The sequence below is a fragment of the Lepidothrix coronata genome, unplaced genomic scaffold (genome assembly GCF_001604755.1).
Source record: "Lepidothrix coronata isolate B3197 unplaced genomic scaffold, Lepidothrix_coronata-1.0 Scaffold92, whole genome shotgun sequence".
Taxonomy (NCBI): domain Eukaryota; kingdom Metazoa; phylum Chordata; class Aves; order Passeriformes; family Pipridae; genus Lepidothrix; species Lepidothrix coronata.
This window is the reverse complement of record NW_016690272.1, coordinates 249,912-270,001: the sequence shown is the minus strand read 5'-3', so window position 1 is coordinate 270,001 and position 20,090 is coordinate 249,912. Positions and strand designations below refer to the sequence as shown.

Below are 20,090 nucleotides of genomic sequence, written 5' to 3'. Positions count from 1 at the left end.
CCTGCCGTGTCCTGCAACACTTGGTAACTGTCTCACAAAGTGGGAGAGATACAATCAAACCAAGAGAGCTTCACTTCAGTAACAGTTCCACCTCAGAAAGTATCTCCACGTGTCTCTTCAAAGGGGACTTCAGGTCAGTGGCAACTACCTTGTCCTCCAAGTCCTTTCTAGACACATTCTCCGTGACCCACGTGGGCTCCTGAGAGCCAGTACGATCAAAAGGCAAGGGAAAGGGGCTGATTAAAAGGCAGGAGACAAGGATTATTATCAGAGGAAGGTCTGTTCACACGTTTTGCCACATCCAGGCTGGCCTTCCAGCAGCTCCACACCAAGTCCCAGGCACCATCCAGCTCTGGGCTCGATAACCTGGAGGTTGTGACACCTGAAACCAAAGCAGCACAAAACCTGGGGGAATCTTCTCACAATTCCGGCCAGAATATCAACTTATTACTGAAACTGGGTCAGTTCCACCTGGTTTCGGGTTTCAGTTTACAGAAGTCCCAGATTAACAAGGAGGTTGACATGACTTTTGTAACAGCATGTCCTTGCTAACTGCAGGAGTGGAACACCTGCCAGGAAAGCCCCCAGGACAGAGCTACAGGAAAACTCAGGGAACATTTCGGAAGGAATGATGGTTTCTGTTGGTTTGCATTCCAGCCCAAAGGGGTTCTGCTGACCTGTCATGCTTCCCGTGCTTCCTGAACTCCCCAATGCAGGGAAGTCGCCCCCGAAAAACTGAGCTACGTTCACAGGTTTCATTTGTTGCCCATGAAATGCACTTGGTTTTTTCCCCTGACACAGATGAATAACCCTTAAAAATCCAGTTCAAATCAAGCTCTGTGCAAGCACACACTTAACACACTTGCTGTGAAATCTTGGCATGAAAATACTTCTTGATTTTTTATGGGCTTTAAGGTCCTTTTTTAAAGGCTGGAATTGTTTTTATTGCCTCTCCCTCCTTTCTCCTCCATCTGAATTGCATCTCTGTTCATATGCAAGGGAGAGAGATGTTCCCATTCTCCTTTTTCTCTTCTTCCTTTTGCACCGTTTTCTCCTTTTTCCAATTTGACCATGAACACAGAAGATGCACGGTTGCTACACCAAAATCACTCAGGCAAGAAAATTCAATCTCCTGCTACTCCTGAGCAAAATGGAAATTGGGTGAAAACAAGCAGCAGAATACACTGATCTTTACAAAAATCCCCATAAGCCGGAGTATTTCCCCATCTGGAAACTGCTCTCCCTGCAAAAAACCCTTAGTGACCAACTGACAAGTATTTTCTGTGTCCAACACATGTAATTATTGTTACAGAGCAAACTATTTCATTTTTATATAATGTTTAGGGAAAAAACGATATCTTACACACTTAGATGTAACAAATACTGTCACTTGACACCCATCTGCTTTAAAGGCTTAATAACATTTAAAGGAAGAAAGACCTCAAAAAACCATCACACAACAAACACATAAAAAATGGTTGGCAAAAAAAATAGTAGTGTTTGTGTTGGCCAGCAGAAGAGTTCAAAACTCTAAGGGAGAATGCTGGAAACAAATGTGGAAGTGGATTTTCATTATCCTCTCTACTTGGCTGGTCCTCATCCCTGTTCCTGGTCTTTTTGCCTCTTCCCCATCAAGGCAACTTGTCTCCAGGCAATCTGGGTTTATATCTCTCCAGGATATTACCTCCAGATAAGAATCAAAGCTCTGATCTGAGGGAATGATTTCATCGCTAATCTCTCCCCATTAGAAGAGCTCCAAGGTTAACAGAAATTGGTAAACATTTCGGAATCCTGTATTGAATTTCTCTTTGCAGTATGCTCTGCTAGACATTATTTATACTTCAGGGAGTGCTTTCAGGCAGTATCCCAGCAACAAATAGAAAGAAAAAATGCAAGGCACACTGCAGATTTGGCTGAATAAATAACATAAATACAGAAACATGGCTAGTTAGATGCTAAGGACATGAGACGAGAACATTCTCTTCTGCATACGCATTTTTTGTGGAAAGACTTCTTTTGAATTACAGACTCATGACTAGGTTTTGAAATTCATCCATAGCTAAGCTCACCCCTGAGAGAAGCCATTATTTAAAAAAAAATTAAAAATCCATTATTGGCATGTAGTTTCTATAAAGAAGAAATCCTTTCCTTTAAGAAGACTCAGCAAATTGTCTAAAAACAATCTCATTATCTCAGTGAAGGGTCCTATGGTTTCTGTGTATTAAATATTCCTAAAACACTGATTCCAACAGCAAAGAACACTTATACTCTTCTCAGTCTCCAGGTTTGCCATGCTGGACCACTCTGGGCCAGGCTCCCAGCTGGTATAAGTCAGCACAGCCTCACATAAGCCACGGGAGAATGCCAGTCTATACCAGCTGACAATCTGGCTGGGAGGTTCCTCCTAAACCATCAACTCCAGCAGATTTTATCCCAGCCCCACAACAGTGCCCAGCTCAGCTCTCACTGACTCCACGGAGGGTGTCTCCCAGGGAGCATTCTCCTTTCCCTGAGCAGCTGGTGCAAGTGGAGTGTTTCACTCCCTTCACAAATCCTGCCCTGCTCCAGCTGGTGCTGGACGCTGCCTCCTGCTCAGCCCAGTGCTTTGGGGCAGCCCTGCTCCAGAGCTCTTACTCTTCACTGCTGCCACGGGGATGAACAGGGGAGGAAAACTGAAGCAGACAGGAGAGCAGTGTGCTGGGCTGCTCTGGGAACTCAGGCGTAGTTCTCACCTCACATCAGTGCAAGTAAGGAAGCACACTGTGGAGGTTAGTGCAGTGCCAAGGTATTCCAACGATCAGGCAGATTTACCTGCTCCCAGGATTATCCCCGTGCGTATTGCACAGGTAATATCCTGAAAGCAAATACAGCTATGCACACAGAGCAGCACACGTGCATTAGCTTCCCATCTTCTTCCCCTAGTTACTGATGGCTTTTTATATTTGATCTGACCTACAGCACAGAATTCTCTTGTCCCTTGTTTGCTGAACTACTGAACTGCTGTCCAAGCACAGGTCCTGTGTGCGTGAGGACTGGACTGGCGTGTGCCTGCAGCTCTCCACAAGAAACCAGGAGAGGCAGCCGTGGGCCTGTACTGTAGTCCAGGAGCACAAGGCACAGGAATTCAAAGATCTGAGGATCCATCAACACAGGCTCATGCTGGCAAGATGCTGGGCTGTCCTGTGTACGTGCCCAGCCCAGCTCTGCTCAGTCCTGAAAGGATCTCACCAGGGCGGCAGTGTCAGACTTTCCAGAGCGGAGCTGCCAGCAGCTGCTCCCATCCTGCTCCCTCCCAAAGAACCAAAAGCCTATTTTTCCAGCTCTGCTCATCCCGCCTGGACAATGTGTGCCAGATTACAGTTGTTCACCAGGGTGCAACCACTGTCACGCATCGCCCTGTTACCAAGTACTCACAAATCTGCCCACAGAGCAGACAAGCACGTGTGATTCCAGAAAACTCCAAAGGTACCTTCAGCAGCACCTTTTTTCAGAAGTTTGGCTCTACCCTCAGGAGGCTACACGGGACCATGGATCTAATCAGACTACAAAGAATCTGACTTACAGCTCCACGTAGTTTGCAACACTCCTTGTTTGATTCTAAAGAGACAGAACCCCCCCCAAACTATGCCTAACTGATACCAAAGATCATGTTTTTATAGCAGTAAGATAAAAGTTACCTCTGTACCAAGTCACATTTTCAAAGGGACATCAGTGAATACAAGTTGTTCACATTTCCTTGGAAGTTATTTTATGTTTCACAGACATGCCTGCAGGACACACAGCACACCAAACGAGGCTCCTGCTCCCAACACCAGCCTCTATGGATCCTGGGAAGGTCAGCAACAACAGCTGAGAAACCGCTCCAGAAGTAAAATCCAGAGGGAAAGCATTGGGTGAGGTCAACATTTGGAAAAGCTTTAGTTGAAATAATTCCATCAACTTTTATCTGAGCAAAGCAGGATCTTTCCAAATAAGCCCTTTCACACTGATCTGAGAATGCCTGCATTAGGCCCTTGGCTGCTAAGCAAACCCAGGGGCTCACAACCAGCACTGCCCTGCCAGCGCCGAGGAGACTGCACTGCTGGGAGGTTTTCATTTCTCTTTAGTGTCAAGCAAATCCTTCAGGTGCCCTTCCAAGTTGATTTACAAGTGTCAATATACTGCTGGGTTCTCTTTCCTTAAGCACTTGCTGTTGTTAAAATTAGTCACTGATTTTCAAGTTCTGGATAGCTCAGGTGCTGGATATTCATGGAACATGCGGCAAGAGCTTATTCTCAGTATGCTCTTTCAAGGCCAAGAAAAAAACCCAAAGGTTTATTCTCTTGAGCTCTAAATTGTTGTACTTTGTCCTTTTTTATTGTCTGAGACCTGAAAGTTCATTCTGACCATGCAGATTTTCTACCTTTAGTGTATACTCAGAGTGAAACAGAAACTTTGCTATGAGAGATGCTTGACAGCAGGGACAGGCAGGTGCATGATACCTGGACAGTACTAAAAGTAGGATCTTTCTCTTCACTCTTTTAGGGGGTTGTTCTGCTGACTCTTTGCACTGGGGCTGTGGGAGGAATGGCTTAAATATCAGGGCCAAAAAGGCTAATTAGCCCCAGAAATTTCCCACTGCAAGTTTCCTCTAATTTTTTAACCTTAAGAAATGGGTACTCCACCATGTTAAGAAGAAAAACTTTTCAGCAGTGTAACTTCAGGAAGAATTTCAATGCTTTCCTCCCTTTTGCTGCTGGGAGAATTGAAGTTACTGGTGTCAATGACAAGCCTAGTTTGTGCAACAGGGCCTGCTAAGGAAAGCTGCACAGAAGCAGCCTCTGTACCTGGATTCCCCTGTAAAGCTCAGGAACACCATGTTGTGCAACACCAGTGAGTGTCCCAAGCTTCACTTGGGTGAAGCTGGAAAAGGAAGGCACAGCTTCCCCTCCCTGCACTAAAAAATTGCTCCTATGTCATAAACTTTGAAGCTGGTTTTAATTCATGTGCCAGAGAACTGAGTCACAGACCCTCTGGTCACGAGGGTGAACCCAGAGGATAAAAGGGCAAAACACTAATGAGCAGAAAAGCGAGTAACTTTAGCCAAGTGTTTTTAATATTGAATTAGCCAACTGAAGACACAGAAAGTTTTGGAGGTGACAATTCTCATACTACCTGAAAACAGCACCTGAGGTGGCAAGCACAAGTACCCCTGAATGTCACAGTCCCAGGATGAGTGTGGGAAATGCTGCTGAACAACTGGACTGTTTCTGAAGGCCTTTGCAAGAGCTCAATGCCCCAAGGAGCTGCCCAACAAATCTTGTTAGCTAATGGTCCTCGACAGACGAAATCCAACCCTGGAGGATTTGTGAATGAAGAATCTTGGACAAATGTGATATCTTTTTGGCTCCTACAGAGCAGGTAGAATTACCTGGTCTTCCAGCAAGACCTTCCAAAGCACCACAGAGAGCAAGGACAGGTGAAAGATGATTTCCTACAGTGGGATACCTTACTTGGCAAAGAAGGGATCAGTTACCTTCTTCTCATATCAGTTGCAGAGCGAGTTAGTTCAACATGAGTGGCAACCAATCTGGTTGCATATCCCTTCAGATCTAGATTCTGATTGAAAGTTGAGTTCCCAGATGATTTGCTGGTTTTAAGCCCAACATCCCTTTGCATTCTGGTTTTCACAGTACACAAACCATTCCAATAACATCAGTTCCCAGTTGCTGTGCTGACAGCAGTGTTTGTCTATGCTTTACTGAGCTTTTCTCCAGGACATTGTTCCCATCACAGATTATGCTGACCACCATCTCCTGCTTTGCTATTTAAATATTTCAGCACCCTGATGGAACACGGGGCCATCATCATTCTTTGTAGAACAGATTCTTTGTAGACTCCAGCTACAGACCTCACTTCTGGCCTGCTCACTCTCAACCTCACTTAACCTTAAAGGAAATAAGTTTCACTTAAATTACAGTAAACTAGAATGAACACAAGATGGGAGCTTTGCTGAAGAGGCACTTCCCAGCTTGCAGAAGAACATGGACAGAAGATGCCTGCACAGGGGGAGTGAGTACACAGCCATTAGTCAGGCAGTGTAACATGCCCACAGCTGTTCTACTTTGGAATGCAACAGCTTCCACCTAGGAGATGGAAAATAAAGAACCAGTGCCTGCCCATTTGAAACCTTTCATCTTGGGACAGGGGGACAATGATGCACGAGCACTTTGTGAACTGCAAAACACTGACAGTCTTTTGATTAATCTTGTCACTGACATACTGCAAGAGGGGGACAGCCCTTAGGGACAACTCATCCAGGGCGTCCGGAGAGAGAAGTGCTGCTGTCAGAAGGTGGCCGGTCTTGGAGATGTGGGAAGGTGCTCATGCCCACAAAGAACCAGTGCCCAGCTAAGTCAAACTGGAGTGTTATTCAGTAAATCCAGACTCCAAAGGTGGAACAAAACTCCTTCTGCTTCAGACAGCAGTGAAATTCAGCCAGAGGAAAGTGATGGTGCAACAGGCACTGAAAGGCAGGGGTTGTGGAGCCCAGTGGAGCCTCCTCACACCCCCCAGCACAACTGCATGCATTACCAGCCACAGGCATTCCCACAGCCATTCCTGGGCCTGATCCCATGACAATCAGCTGAACTACAGAACACCTTTCCAGAAAGAGCCTGTCTCAACTGACAGAGGACAATGACAGAGGTTATTGCCAGCACAGCTCCAGGCTGCAGCTGCTAAAAACCTGCAAGTGCCTTTCTGGGCAGAGGCAAGGAAAGGTGACCCACCAGACAGCATATCTGAAAATCCACATCCAACAGTGCCAGGAGCACCACGGCTCAGCCTTTGGCCAGAACCCTGGATTTGCAATACAAACCTCTCTTCACTCCTCTCTCCCTGCACCATGATTAGGCTTTCAAGCAGTGCTGCAGCAGTGCAGCATGCTAAGCCAAGCTTTGGCAGTACACAGCATTCTCAGCACTTACAGGAGAGAATTACAGGTATGAAAATGTATCAAATTAAAATAACTATGAGTAATGCTTATTCAGAAGAGAAATAAATACACTATACTGTGGGAAAATGTTTAAATATGCCTCTGAATAGAATCTTCAGCAAAATTATTTGCTTTGACATTGGTATTTGTTTTAGGCTGTCTAAATAATTCAAGTACTTTCCTTACATTACTTCTCCTTGAAATAAGAGTTTCATGTTTATTATTCATTACTCAGGTGGGGAGCTCTGCTTGCTACAAAAGCAAGTGGAACAACCAACTGCAGTAAGGCGAGACCTGGGACCCAAATGTGGCTCGTGAGCTTTGTACTCAAAAGCATTTCCCACCCAAGGAGCAGAATATAACCTACAACCACTAAGGTGGCAGGAGTAAAACACAGTTTCTTCCTCAAACAAGATTAAACCACTAAAATAAAACAACCCAAGCTGAGATTCTTTTCGTCCACCACCAATCTGCCCCCACAGCAAACTGTTTCTGACCCCGCTCAGCACAGCCCTGTCCAGGTCAGGCATTTTCCCTGTCATTCCAAACCCACCCTGGGATGAGAAGTGCTGTAATTAAAGATAGCAAAATTTAACACACACCCTCTCTGTGAGCAGTTCCATTAAGTCGATACCATTACTATTCATCCTCAGGAAGAGTTATATGATCTGCTCTCTGCCCACCTCCATGAACTCCTTCACTCCCTTGCTGCTCAGCTCCAAACCTGATCCTGCCCTGTCTGACATGTAAAGGTGTTCTGCATCTAACACACCCCCAGAGCTGGAACTGAGAGGAGAAAGGGCACCCTGCACTCCAGAGCCAGCCTCATCGGAATCACAAATGGAGCAGCTGATACCTGTGGCTCGGTGCAGCTGATTTAATAAACCTGCTCCGACACCTCATGAGGTGTTGGGTTTAAAACTGTCCTTGGAGCTCAGATTTCACCAGCAGAACACTCAGCATATTTTGAGCTGTTTTCTGTGCTTGTCCCACACTGCCAAGGCATTTTGTTCAGAGGTCAAAAATGTGGGCATGCTACTGTAAAAGTCAGGAAATCATTTACAGAATGCATAAAAATTGCTCTGCAGGGCAGTGCCTCAGAGCTGAGAGGACATGACATCATCTCTTTGCTGCATAAACAAAGTTGGTTAATGTACAGCCTTTAATGCGCAATAATCCAATGCTTTAAACACAAAAGGAGCCAATCCAATTTCATTTCTCTGCTGATGAGACTGGAATTCAGCAGGAGACAGCAAGTATTTCAGAAAAAGTGTATAGTTCCAGCATTCATCACTATGTGACAACTATCTCCACCTACCACATTCCTCATTCCCAGGGCAAGTGAGATGTTTTGCACACCTCCAAAGGAAAATATTTTTAAGCAGAGCTTTGTTATCCCTCTGCTTGTTTTTTTTTTTTTTTTCCAAATCTGGAAACCGACGTCATTACCAATCACAGAAACCTGATCAAAACCATTTGAATACACAGTCAAAAAGGTTAATAACTGAGGAGACTGATGAGGTGAGAAAGGGAGTCAGTACAAGCTGGTAAGTAAAAGGAAAGCCTGGGATGGAATGTCCCTGCTGTGACCAGTGCTTACCAGCCAGGGCCTTGATGCGGGAGCGCTCGAACAGCCGAGCAGAACTGTTCTCGTTGTCCCAGTCGTCCACATCCCAGCGGTTGTTGACGTCGCTGTACTGCTGCTGGATCTCAATGTTGTCGTAGTCTGTCGCTACCGTCGTCGTCATCCTGAGTCTTCTTAACCTCTCCTCACCATCAGATTCCTCTTAAAAACCTCTGTGAAAGACGTAGTAATAATAATTTAGATGATATGCATGTATCGGAAGAGAATAAAAGTTTAAGCTCGAGACTTATGGTTTCAAAAAACAGTGACTTGAAGCACAAGCTCAAGAACAGGTGAGATACCAACGAGTCCTTCAGAGGACAAATGAACAAACAGATATTCTTTAAAAATTAAGTACTTCACAAAAGCCAGCAGCTTTGCTGCATACACATATCCAGAACTGTCATGTTCAGCACCACAAAGTGGGACATGTACGGAACGGTGCAGTAAGACACTTTCACAATTATTATTTTCAAAAGCAGCCAAACAGCTTTATGGATCTGTGAGTGTTGACTAAAACATATGGACCTGTGGGTAACTCAGCTAAGAAAAGCCTCAAGCGCAAAGACAACCTCAATACCCTCAAAAAATGGTGTAAATACTGATGGGGAAAAAAAAAAGCAGATTCTTAAAAGGCCACATAAGCATTTGACCAGCAGAAGCCTTTTGACATGGACCTGAAGAAATATCTCCATCTCTACATGCAAATGCTGACTTTGTGACTGGTCCTGACAATTTATTTATGAACTAATCCAGATAAAACCAACTAATTAATGCATTGCTTTGAACTCTCTCCAACAACCCATGCCACCCACCAACGCAGCTCTTGGGGTGAGGTTCTCCTCTTTCAGGCAGTCGGGCGCTGTTGCCATATTTATTCTGTTTTCTAGCAGGAATTTGCATGCATTTATCAGCAGTAGCTATAAGCGGGGCAGACGCCTCTGGGGGAGGAGCAGGGAGGTTGTACAGGGATGTGAGCGCTGCGGGAACAGCGCTGGGCATCAGCCAGCGCTCAGGGAGACCTCAGGGCCGGCCCTGAGGAGCACGGGGAACGCAGGAACGGACAGCGCACCTTTGTAAAACGTAACAGTTACCAGAAATGCGGTTAAACATGTGGGCAAGGCCGAGCCCCCTCACGGGGGCAGAGCCCCCTCACAGGGGCCGCGCGCTCCCCTCACGGCTGCCGCGAGGGCACGGCCGGGGGAGCGGGGGCTGCCTGCGGCCACAACCGCCCTCAGGGGCAGCGGGCTCGGGGCTCACGGCGGGGCCGACCCCGCCCCGAACGGCCGGAGCCGGGACCGCCCCTCAGAGCCGGCACCGCCCTCACCGTGCATCCGATCCCGCCCCTCACGGCCGGGGCCGATCCCGCCCTCACGGCCGGGGCCGCCCCTCGCGGCCGGCACCGCCCTCACCGTGCATCCGATCCCGCCCTCCCGGCAGGTCCGGGACGGCCCCTCCCGGCGGAGCGCAGCCCGTCCCTCCCGGCAGGTCCGGGACGGCCCCTCCCGGCGGAGCGCAGCCCGTCCCTCGCGGCCCAGCCGATCCCGCCCACAGGGCCCGCCCCGCTGGCGCCACCTGCCGGCGCGGGGGCGCCCGGCACGGCCCCTCCCAACATGTCGCGACATGAATCATCCCGCGGGCGACAAACAGCGCGTTACCGTCACTCATCGGCGGCGTTAGTGCCCCGGCCGGCCCCGGGACAGCAGCCCCGGCCGGGTGTGTCCCGCACTGCCGTGCGCAGACGGGCCGCAGTTACATAAGGGGCCGTTGCCGGGCGCGGTGTCAGCGGTCAGAGCGCGGCGGGCGGGAAGGAGCCGCCGCAGCCCCGGGAGCTGCGGGCAGGGAGAGAGCGAGAGGGAAACGGGCTCCGGTCCTTCCCCACGGAGAGGCCGCGACGGACAAACAAAAGGATGCAGCAAAGGCGGGGGGAAGGATTAAATGCCGCTCGGCGCGACTCCGCACGGCACTCACCAGCTGATCCTCAGCGAGCATCGGGCCTAGGCAACAACCTCCCAGTGATCCCTGGACACGGGCAGGAATCAGGGTTAATTCCAATTAAATCCATAGAGCAACCAGGGTATAAACAACAAGGGGGAACAGATTGGTCGACAGCATCAGTTTCCTTTTTTCCTCTATTCACCAGTGCCCAAGAAAGAGAAGATGGAAAAGCTGCAGCTCCAGCTGTCAAAATAAAAGCAGTGACCCCAAAATCGGGATGCAGTGACATGTAATTTAATATAGATGGAACAAGCCGTGGGGTTTCATTTGTTTATGTATCTGTGCTGTTTAGACATAAACATAACTGGATCCAGAATAAATTCAGCTCCAACTCGTGCTTTATCACTTCTCTCAGCCTCCCTGAGCATCACACAAACAAAATCTATCCCAGATAAAGCTAAATTGAGCATGAAATGGCCTGTTATCCCACACCTATAGGGCTGGAAAACTTGCATCCTTGTTCTGATTCCAATAAAAGCAGCGCCTCTTTCCCTGACATCAAGCTCCCTTTCCTGGGATGTGGCTCCACAGCACGGGGACAGCAGAGAGGGAGAGCAGGGATAAAAATCAGCACCTTCCGTGGCAAGGGAAGGGCAACACGACAGAATCCTGATCCCAAAACAGACCCAGCTCCATAACCTGCAGCCATCGCCTCCAGCCTGTGCTGGAAAACAGTTTTCCTTGACTCCTGCTGCAGCTCTGATCCAGCACAACCCGCTGGAGCCTCCAGCAACAGGGAGGGAAGATAAACACGAGCTCCAGCAGAAATCTCCAGGCTCTGCCTGGGGGAATGGAGGTCCTGCAGCTGGGCTGGGCCACAACAGCACATCTTGGTTCTTCATTAAGGATGTCCCCACATGACTCGAGAAACACCAGCAACTGCCCAGAGAGTAACGGGGGGGAAAACGGTTGGGAATTTTTCCGGAGCTGTTAAAGCAGCTGAGTCCACTATTAATGACCTTGAACGTAATTGTCACCCGTGGAATCAGCCCTGCACTCGAAGGACGCATGCTGAAAATGCTGTGTGTGTACAACACACACATACACATCACACACACACATATTTACAGATTTATTTTAACCTGACACGTGCAGGGCTCTGCACAAAGCACCCACCAACCCCACAGAGAGACCCCCAGGGAACACAGAGCACAGGGACAGAGGGAAGCCTTTGTCACTTAAACATCCTGGCCTGGCTTTAAGCTGGAACACCCAGCTAATAAAGGAACAATGTTTTCTGTGGAGAGCCAAAGGTAACACAAATTCCAGCTGTCGACATCCCGGGCAGCATCCTCCAAGCCAAGCCACGCTAAGGTTTGGTAAACACAAGCACAACGGGGATCAAGGCACTTTAGAAATGGCAGGTCCCAATTTCATTACCATTCCCAAATCAGACAGGCTCTAGGGTGTTATATAGGGCTCAAAACCAGAGAAAACAGGCACTGGGGTTTCTCAGCTAGTCCAGATGCTCCTAAACTCACCTAGGCTCGGAGATATTAGCAGGCAATTCCAGGGATAAGGAGGCACAGGGGTGTACTAACAAATAGCATGGAGCTGCTCCAGGCCCTGAACCCACAGCACAGGCCCTTCAGGACGGGCAAAGAAAGGTCTGTACGGCCTCAAACTTCTTCACTGATAAAATACAACACTTGCCTTCTGCCACGGATACAATACCAGATACAATACCAGACGACCTCATGAGACAAAAGAGATCAAACTGTTTCATTTCAAAGCATTCTTTAAAACCTATTGCATAATTGGAGGGCGGGGGGTTGGCATTATCTTCAAAAAGAAGAAATGGCTGGAAGAAAAAAAAAAATCAGCTACCAGGAAGAGCATTTTCTCAGACAGCTTTCAAAGGCCATATCCAGGGGTCAGACCTTTTGTATTTATTTACATAAATACACCAGATTCTGCTCTGTTTTTTCCTCAGATAATAGAAAATAAACAGTTTTATTCAGCCCATCTGAAGAATGAATTCATTTAAAAAAAATTCATTGGCTACTTTTAAATGCAATCATGTCATTCACTAAACAGGCTGAGACTGTAATCCCTGAAGTTCTGCCATAACCACACATCTGGAATTACTTCCTAATAGTTACATTTATCTTTAAAGTAAACACTGTTTTTTCAAGAGTTACTATTCTTCCAAGAAACACGCTAAGCTGCAGTTAAGATTCATGTTGCTCTTACCAAGGATTGTCAAGAGGTTTTCATGGGGTTATGATTGAAGGAAATACATTTTGAACAGCAATCCCCAAATGGTCCCATTGCTTATGTAAACAGACACACAACCCAACCCATCACAGGGTTTCTTTCTGGCATTAAAGATAAACTGTATGTTTATCTTGCATTCTCACTGCACGTGTGACAGGGCTGAAGAGGGGACACGGACACCTCCATCTCCAGGTCACATCACCTTGTCATCTCCTGGTGACAAGCATGAGCACAGCCACTGTGACAGAGACCCTACAGATCAGATATGCACCTCAAACAAACCAAAATTACACACTCCCTCCTGTCTGGTATCCCTCTGAAACCAAGGCTGGACGAGCACAGAAATCAATTCCATCACCCTTTTTGCAGGATTCTTTCCCTCCCAGTCTGTACTTCTCTCCTACTGGTGGCTCAGACCATCTCATCAGTGCAACAAATTCACTTTAGAGCAGTGATTATTATTTAAAAAAGGAAAGTCTAGTTAAAATATAACCAAACTTTGCATTTATTCTGAGCAACATTCAGCTCCCTCCCAACAGCAGCACAACAGACATTTAACAATTTTTGAAATGTCATTTTAAACTGATATTTAAGCTGGGGAATAAAAGTTCTTCTGAACTCCCAGCCTCCAGCCACATTTTTTCACCCCATCAGGGTGAGATTCTCACCTTAAGCTTCCACAGAGAGGAAACTGGCCCAGGCAAAGGTCAACAGGGACACCTTGGGAGAGGCTTGAGAGTGGATGCAAAATGAAAATACACCAACACCCCCACAAGGTAAATCCTCGAGTATTCACAAAATACTAGTTAGAAACCCAGAGCTCTGCAGAACCCTTGGACAGAAAAATTGAACTCCTGAGCATTAAAGCTTAGAAAGACTGGGAAATGCACATCCCAGTTCCAGCCACTTCATAACCCAAGGAGGTGGTTTCCAGCCTCTGCCCCTGCTCAGACTTTGTGTTGCTGAACTGCAGCACAGAACTTCCAGGGACAGGAGCTTCCCTGTCCTGACAGGGCAGTGGGGATAACACACTCACTCACATCCTGGCTTGTTGTTTCAGCTGCTAAACCAATCCCAAAATAATGAAGGCAGTAACTCAGCAAGGCTGTGACTCCCTTGACCTCCAGTATTCCCTCTCTCGCATGCAGGGTCTGGCTCCCAGTCCCATCTTTCCTTCAGCAAACAGAACCACATTGTTTCTGCATTTTCCAGCCCCAGAGTGCTCCATGGTTTTGTCTCTGCTTCCCAAGCCAATTGTACTTTGTGGTGCCGACTCCTCTGGCTGTCCAGGCTCCGGGATGTGGAGGCCAAGAGCCCAAAGCTCCCTGAAAGGTCACAGCCAAGGGGGGACAGGCTGTGCTACCAGGGACTCAAATGCCACAATCAGCGTGTAGGGCACTCCAGGAATGCACAAACAAGACAAGACTGAAGCTTCTTTATTCCCAATCCAGGCTGGAAAAGCCTGCAAAGGTCATTAAAATCATGCAGCCTGTCCTTCACGAGTGAGCTCTGCTTCCCACAGCTCAGATAACCCATCACTTGAAACCAGTGACCAGGGAGTTAAGAGTGGTTTGCAGGCTCTTATTTTCCTTCTGAGGTCCCTGGGATATCAGACTCCTGCTGGGACGGGGGTACATATTAAATGAGCACTGAAACAACTTCAGGAAGTGTTTGTGCTGCTCCCTGTGAACAGCAACAGCCCCACTGGAGACCCCAGTGCTGCCAGCGGGGGACTGGTGCACACCCAGCACCACGTGCACAGACAAGGAGTCCAACACAGCCAAGGGCACAGAGGAGCTCAGAGAGACTCAAAATGGGTTGTTTAGTAACTGTGAATCTCTACTTCAAACCTTTCGGTTCCAGCACAGACCATCAAAACCTGATCTGATTCTCTCTGCATTTAGAGGGACAAAGTTTCGCCCAGTTTCCCGTCCATTACCTGGCAAATCTGGATTCCAGCTTTTCCTGAAGACTTTACAATAATTTAATTGATATATAGCATCCTAATTTGTCCTCTGTAACCTGAGGCAGCTCCACCCAGCTGAGGATGCAACCCAAGATGTGCCAACATCCTTTGGAGAGCCCCCTAAACACAGAGGGGGCCGGGGGAGGCTTCAGATGGATTTCATCCCGGAATGGATGATATGGATATTGCCTCGACCATCCTTTAGAGAAGCCCATGCTCCTCCACCAACTATACAAACCATGAAAAGTCTAAACCAGAAAAAATCTGAGACATTTTAGGTAGAAAGTGGCAGGTTTTGGAAAGAAGTTAATAAAGGGGAGCACAAGGATGAGGCAGAACTGAACTTACCACACGTAGCACTTCAGGATGGAGTAAGCAAGCCCCAGATCCCTCCTGGGACTGCCCTTTCTTTCCCCTCATCACTTGCAGAATGTAAAACACATTGTGGCAAGCTGAGGGGAGGGCTCTGTGCTCAGCCCTCAGCTCATTCCTCCATCCCTGCCGACAGGGAAGGGCTGCTGGGATCCAGCAGAGCCTGTGTGACACAGCACAACCCGTGAGGGTTGTGGTAATTAAACCCCCCTCGCTGCCAGTGCCGGGCTCAGCTCAAAGAATACATCTTTGCTTAGTTTTTAGGAAAAACACAGAGTACTTTCCTTCAGCAAACAGTGTGTTTATGGCTTTCCTTCAAGGATCACTGCTGGGCAAGGCAAGTTTTGTACGAGTACAGTTCAACTCCAGTACCTACCCCAGGTAACCCATGGCTGCTCAGGTGAGACCCACGGATTAAACACGGCTTCAACTCCCAAACCACCTTTGTATCCAACATGGCCAAAGGAGATGTAACTCAGCACCCAAAACATCTGCTGGAACATCAGCTGGGCGTTCTCTAAACCCACCATCCTGTTTTCTCCTTCTGAGTCAACAAAGGAGTTGCCACAGATTTCAATCTGCAGCTCTTGGTCAATCACTTTTTAAAAATGCTTTCACCACCTTCATAGTGTTTCCTATGTCGGTGAAAGACAGCCTCTGGAACTATTAGGATACCTGGGAGTGTCCTGCCATGCAAATGGCTTGGCTGGAGAACCCCTGGGGTACCAGTTCAGCTCTGCAGTTTCTCTCCCCACCTCCATTCCTGCATCATTTCTAAGTTCTACATCCCAGTTATTAGATCTCCCACCCATTTTCAGGAATAGCTGCACTTCTGAGTAGGGTAACCCATCCAGAAAGTGCCTTTTCCAAAGCCTAGGCCCGGGGAAGGTGTTCCCATGGAGGCAAATTCAGTGTCAGTCAATGAGTTCTAAATTTGCCAAATCTGCCCTTCAGGCTTTGCAGCCTTGTCCTGGTACACGGCCATCCAAAAAGCAAACGCAGCTGGGTCACTCTGAAAAGTGACAAACGAGCAGCAAACCCAGGGCCTGTGTTCTGGGGGGGCTGGAATAGCATCCTGAATGCTGTGAGGGCTTTACAGGACAACTCCTGTGTGCCCGTGCACCGATCCATGGCGTCACCTGCACCCAGCAGCTGGCACCCCAGTCCTTTTTCTGAGGAACACCCCACTGTCAGCAGGTCACTAGTAAACACTCAGAGAGTAAATGTTGACCCTGGAATTGCTGATGTACCTCACTAGTTATCAACAGGCTTCCAAAGAAACTACCAAAAAAAAAAAAATTCCTTCCCCAGTCACAGAGCATTTAAAGGACAATATTTAGTATCACCGTGTTCTAGAGGCTATCTGTGGGTCGACCTTCACCAGAAGAATGTGAAAATACAGGGCAACTGTCTACAGTGGTATTTACCTTTTTCCAGAGTGGAAAAAAACAAAAAGTCTTTTTTAGTATTTTTCAAGTGCTCACACAGTGCAGAGTCCCAGTAAAAACCCGGTACCCTTGGAAAGGAGTTTCCCGTGTTCTGTTCTCTACTCTGACCCAGCTTTGGAGAAGCAGAGCCTTGGGAACCTGCTGTGTGGGTGGGAAAGGCTGGAAGCAGAGCCACCCCTCGGGGCTGTCAGACAGTTGGCTCCCCTTTGGATGAAGGCACTGCTGTCTGTGCAGGAAGAGCTTCATGTATCGGCCCCAGCCACAACGCAACCTTGGCAGGCAGTGCCAGACACCCCGAGTGTCCTCGGTGACATCACTGTTTATTTGGACAGTGCTGCAGCAAACTGGCAGTGCCAGGTGGGACCTGGCTGAGGGGCATCACGGAGACAACGCCAGCCCACGGGCCCTGACAGTCAGCAACCCACAACACAACATTCCTCAGGGAAAAGGTACCACCTGGGAGTCACCTGGTCGTTCAGCAAATGCTGCGACTGCCTCTGTGTGACCACGCGAGCTACTGATATGGGGTTGTATCTGTTTTGTTCATTCAAGTGAAGAGAGACACAGCCAAGTTTCTGGGCAGGGAGAGGCACCAGAGGGCTGTGCCACGGGGCTGCTTCAACCACAAAGCCAGAACTGGAGGGTTCTGCCCCACTTCTCGGGCCCACGCAGAAACAACGAGAGCACCCCCAGCCCTGCCCTTGCTATGTGCGAGCACAAGGGCTGCCTGCAGGCACTGCCACGCTTCCCTCAGGAGCACATTCCCGTCTCCCGAGGAGACGCGATCGCTCTGACCTCCTTAACGGGAGGAGGCTGCCAAGCACGCAGGCGGAGCGCTCAGCCAGCTGCCGTCCCCGCTGCCCTTCCATTCCCCCTCTCCTTCCACACCCCACCCTTCCTCAAGGTCCCGGCTCAACCAACAGCCGTCCAACCTGTGGCTGAGTGGGAGTGAGCGGGAGCTCTGCCCAGGCTCCCGTTCCCTTCCCGGCGGGAGGGGCTGCCGCCCACCCGGCTCCTGCCGCAGTGCCGAGCTCCGGCACCGCCGGAACGAGAGGCGGCCGTGGGAGGCTCAGCACACTCCCAGTCCTGGCGTGTCCCTGAGGGAGAGGGCACAAAAACAGGGAGGAATGTCAAGCTACGCTGATTTACACCTCGACAAACCTCCTCCGCGCCCGAGGTTTTTATGTAAGGGCAGGGAAAGGCTCCATCGCTCAGCCAAGGAGGAGAAATTCGGGACAGGCTGCGTACAGGAGCCTCCTCCCTCTCGGAGCTGCCGCTCGGGGGAGGCTGCCTGATCGATGACAACTTCCAGGGAGGAAGAATGAGACTGAGCTGTTCTGGCTCTGCCCCCAAACTGCAGAGCAGCGGTGGGAAACCGCACCCAGGGAGACGCCCAGGGAGAAAAGGATGTTTTGTTGCGGAGGCTTTTGTTCTGGACTCTGTTTATTAGCGATTATTTCACAGCCAGGCAGGCATGGAAGCAATTTAAAGGGCCAGCCTGGATGAAATAACCTGCTCCGCAGTCGGCAGGTTTTGAATTAGCAAACAAACAAGCAACAAACCCCAGATGCCGGGGGCGGGAGCGGGGAAGGGTTTGCTGACACGCTCAAAAGGGAACAGCAGGCACAGAGCTGGAGCAACAGCTGGTTGCTGCAGCACACGGAGCTCCAGCACCAACGCCGAAGGAGCAGCCCCAAGTCCAACAGCCCGGGACTGTCACTAATGAGACACGGGACAGTCACCCCCCGGCAGTGCCCGGATACCCACTTGCTCTCACACAGGTTCTGCTCCAGGAACCAGAGATTCCCAGACCTCCCCCCTGAGCGAGCTCTGCTTTAGCCAGAGGCTTCGTCGGCCCCGGAGGTCTGGACAAAGAACTGGCCTAGCAGAGAACCCTGATTTGGACAGTGTGATGGTCCCAGAGGAGATCACTCCAGAACATGCACTTCCCTGGGATATTGGAACCCAAATCACAGCCAGGATCACACAAAGCTTTGCCTCTCCGTGGCCAAACTTAGCACAGCACTGGTGCATGTCAAAGGTACTGTGTGGATTTTAACTGCTCTCTCTTTAATGAAAATAAACCCAGAATAACTTACAACAGGACAACTTTTTGGTGAGATGATGTGAAGACTGTGCTTAACTGTTGGTCAGGGAATACTGGTATTCCTCTGGATTAAAAACTGGTTGGAAAGCGAACTGAGAAACAGAGCAGTTTGATACTAAATACCCACTTGAAACCAGGGGTGTTAAAAATGGTTCTGCCAATTCGCACAAACTGCAGCAGCACTGCACATGCACATCCCTGACTGTGCTAAACCAAAACCATGGCCAAAGCTGCTTGGAGAAGAATCCTTCCCAGGGAAAGGAGGGAAATGTCAGCAGTCACACAAGTCAATCACCAAGTCAGACAGTGCAGGGCACGGTTCTACAGGGCCAACAAGATTTCTGGTTGGAATAACCAAGCACAGCTTGAGCCGCTGGCTCCCAAAGAGGAGGAAACGTGTCTCATCCTCCCCAGGGGAAACAAAACACATCATCCACTCATTAGTTTCTTGGCAGGGGAACCCAGAGCACCACATCCAAACTGGCCTCCTCATTCTGAACTAAATCTCTGGTGGGTTAGTGGACACCGACCAGGGGAAGACAACAGGTAAAACCGAGCAGATCCCCTGCATTTGCCCACATGGAAGTTTTAAATGGACACCAGCTGTTAATTCCTTTCTACATTCTTCACATTTTTTTTGGCCAACTCCCCACAAGACTAACAGAAATCTTTCCCCTTCAACTTTCATCTGATGCATAGATAAAATAGTCAGGCAAGGAAGAGAAATATATATCATAACTGCCTTCATTGAAACGCACGCCCGCAGGCCCTCAGTGCATCCCTGCCCTGGAGATGGGTTAAAGAGCCTTAATGCCATCTAAATTAAGTCAATTTGTTATTCAGGACATTGGTGACCAAACAGTTTGAGATGCATCCTGGGAGGAAAAAGCACACAGGCCAGAATTTAAAACCCTGGGAAATAGGATGAGAAGAAGGGAAGCAAAAGCCCAGAAAAGCTACGTCTTAAATAACTCGGGTCAGTATTTTGGTTCTTTGATGTTTCAACTGTGGTTGAGAATTTTCTTTTTGTTATAAATATTTTAGTGCACATCCTTATGTGCTGCCTCGTGTGAGATGGAGATATTTATCATTTTATATATGATACAGCCATGACTCTTTCCAGGTTTTCCATGTCAGTTTGCTAATACCTGGAGTGTTGTCCTGCACGCCACCCCCAAAACGCTTGTCCCAGCGAGTCCAGCTCCCCCAGCCAAGGACAGCCACCACAAAAACCCCAACCAGCCCTGCCCAGCTGACCCCTCAAGCCTGGAACTCGGCTGCACAACCAGCCAAAGGCGTTTTCCGGGAGGCAAGGCCGGGAAAAGGGCTCCTCTGCTCCCCAGGGCCACACACGCCGGCTCCCCGAGAGCAGCCCGGGGCAC

At 48.8% G+C, this 20,090-nt stretch overlaps 1 protein-coding gene across 1 annotated transcript in view; it reads right to left on the bottom strand.

Moving 5' to 3' along the window:
- Nucleotides 1-20,090, bottom strand: part of SPTBN1 (spectrin beta, non-erythrocytic 1) — a 114,713-nt gene that overhangs the window by 72,507 nt on the left and 22,116 nt on the right. Inside the window, 1 exon segment of the mRNA XM_017821801.1 lies at nt 8,577-8,773. Coding sequence (XP_017677290.1) covers nt 8,577-8,724 — 148 coding nt within the window. The 5' untranslated portion in view covers nt 8,725-8,773.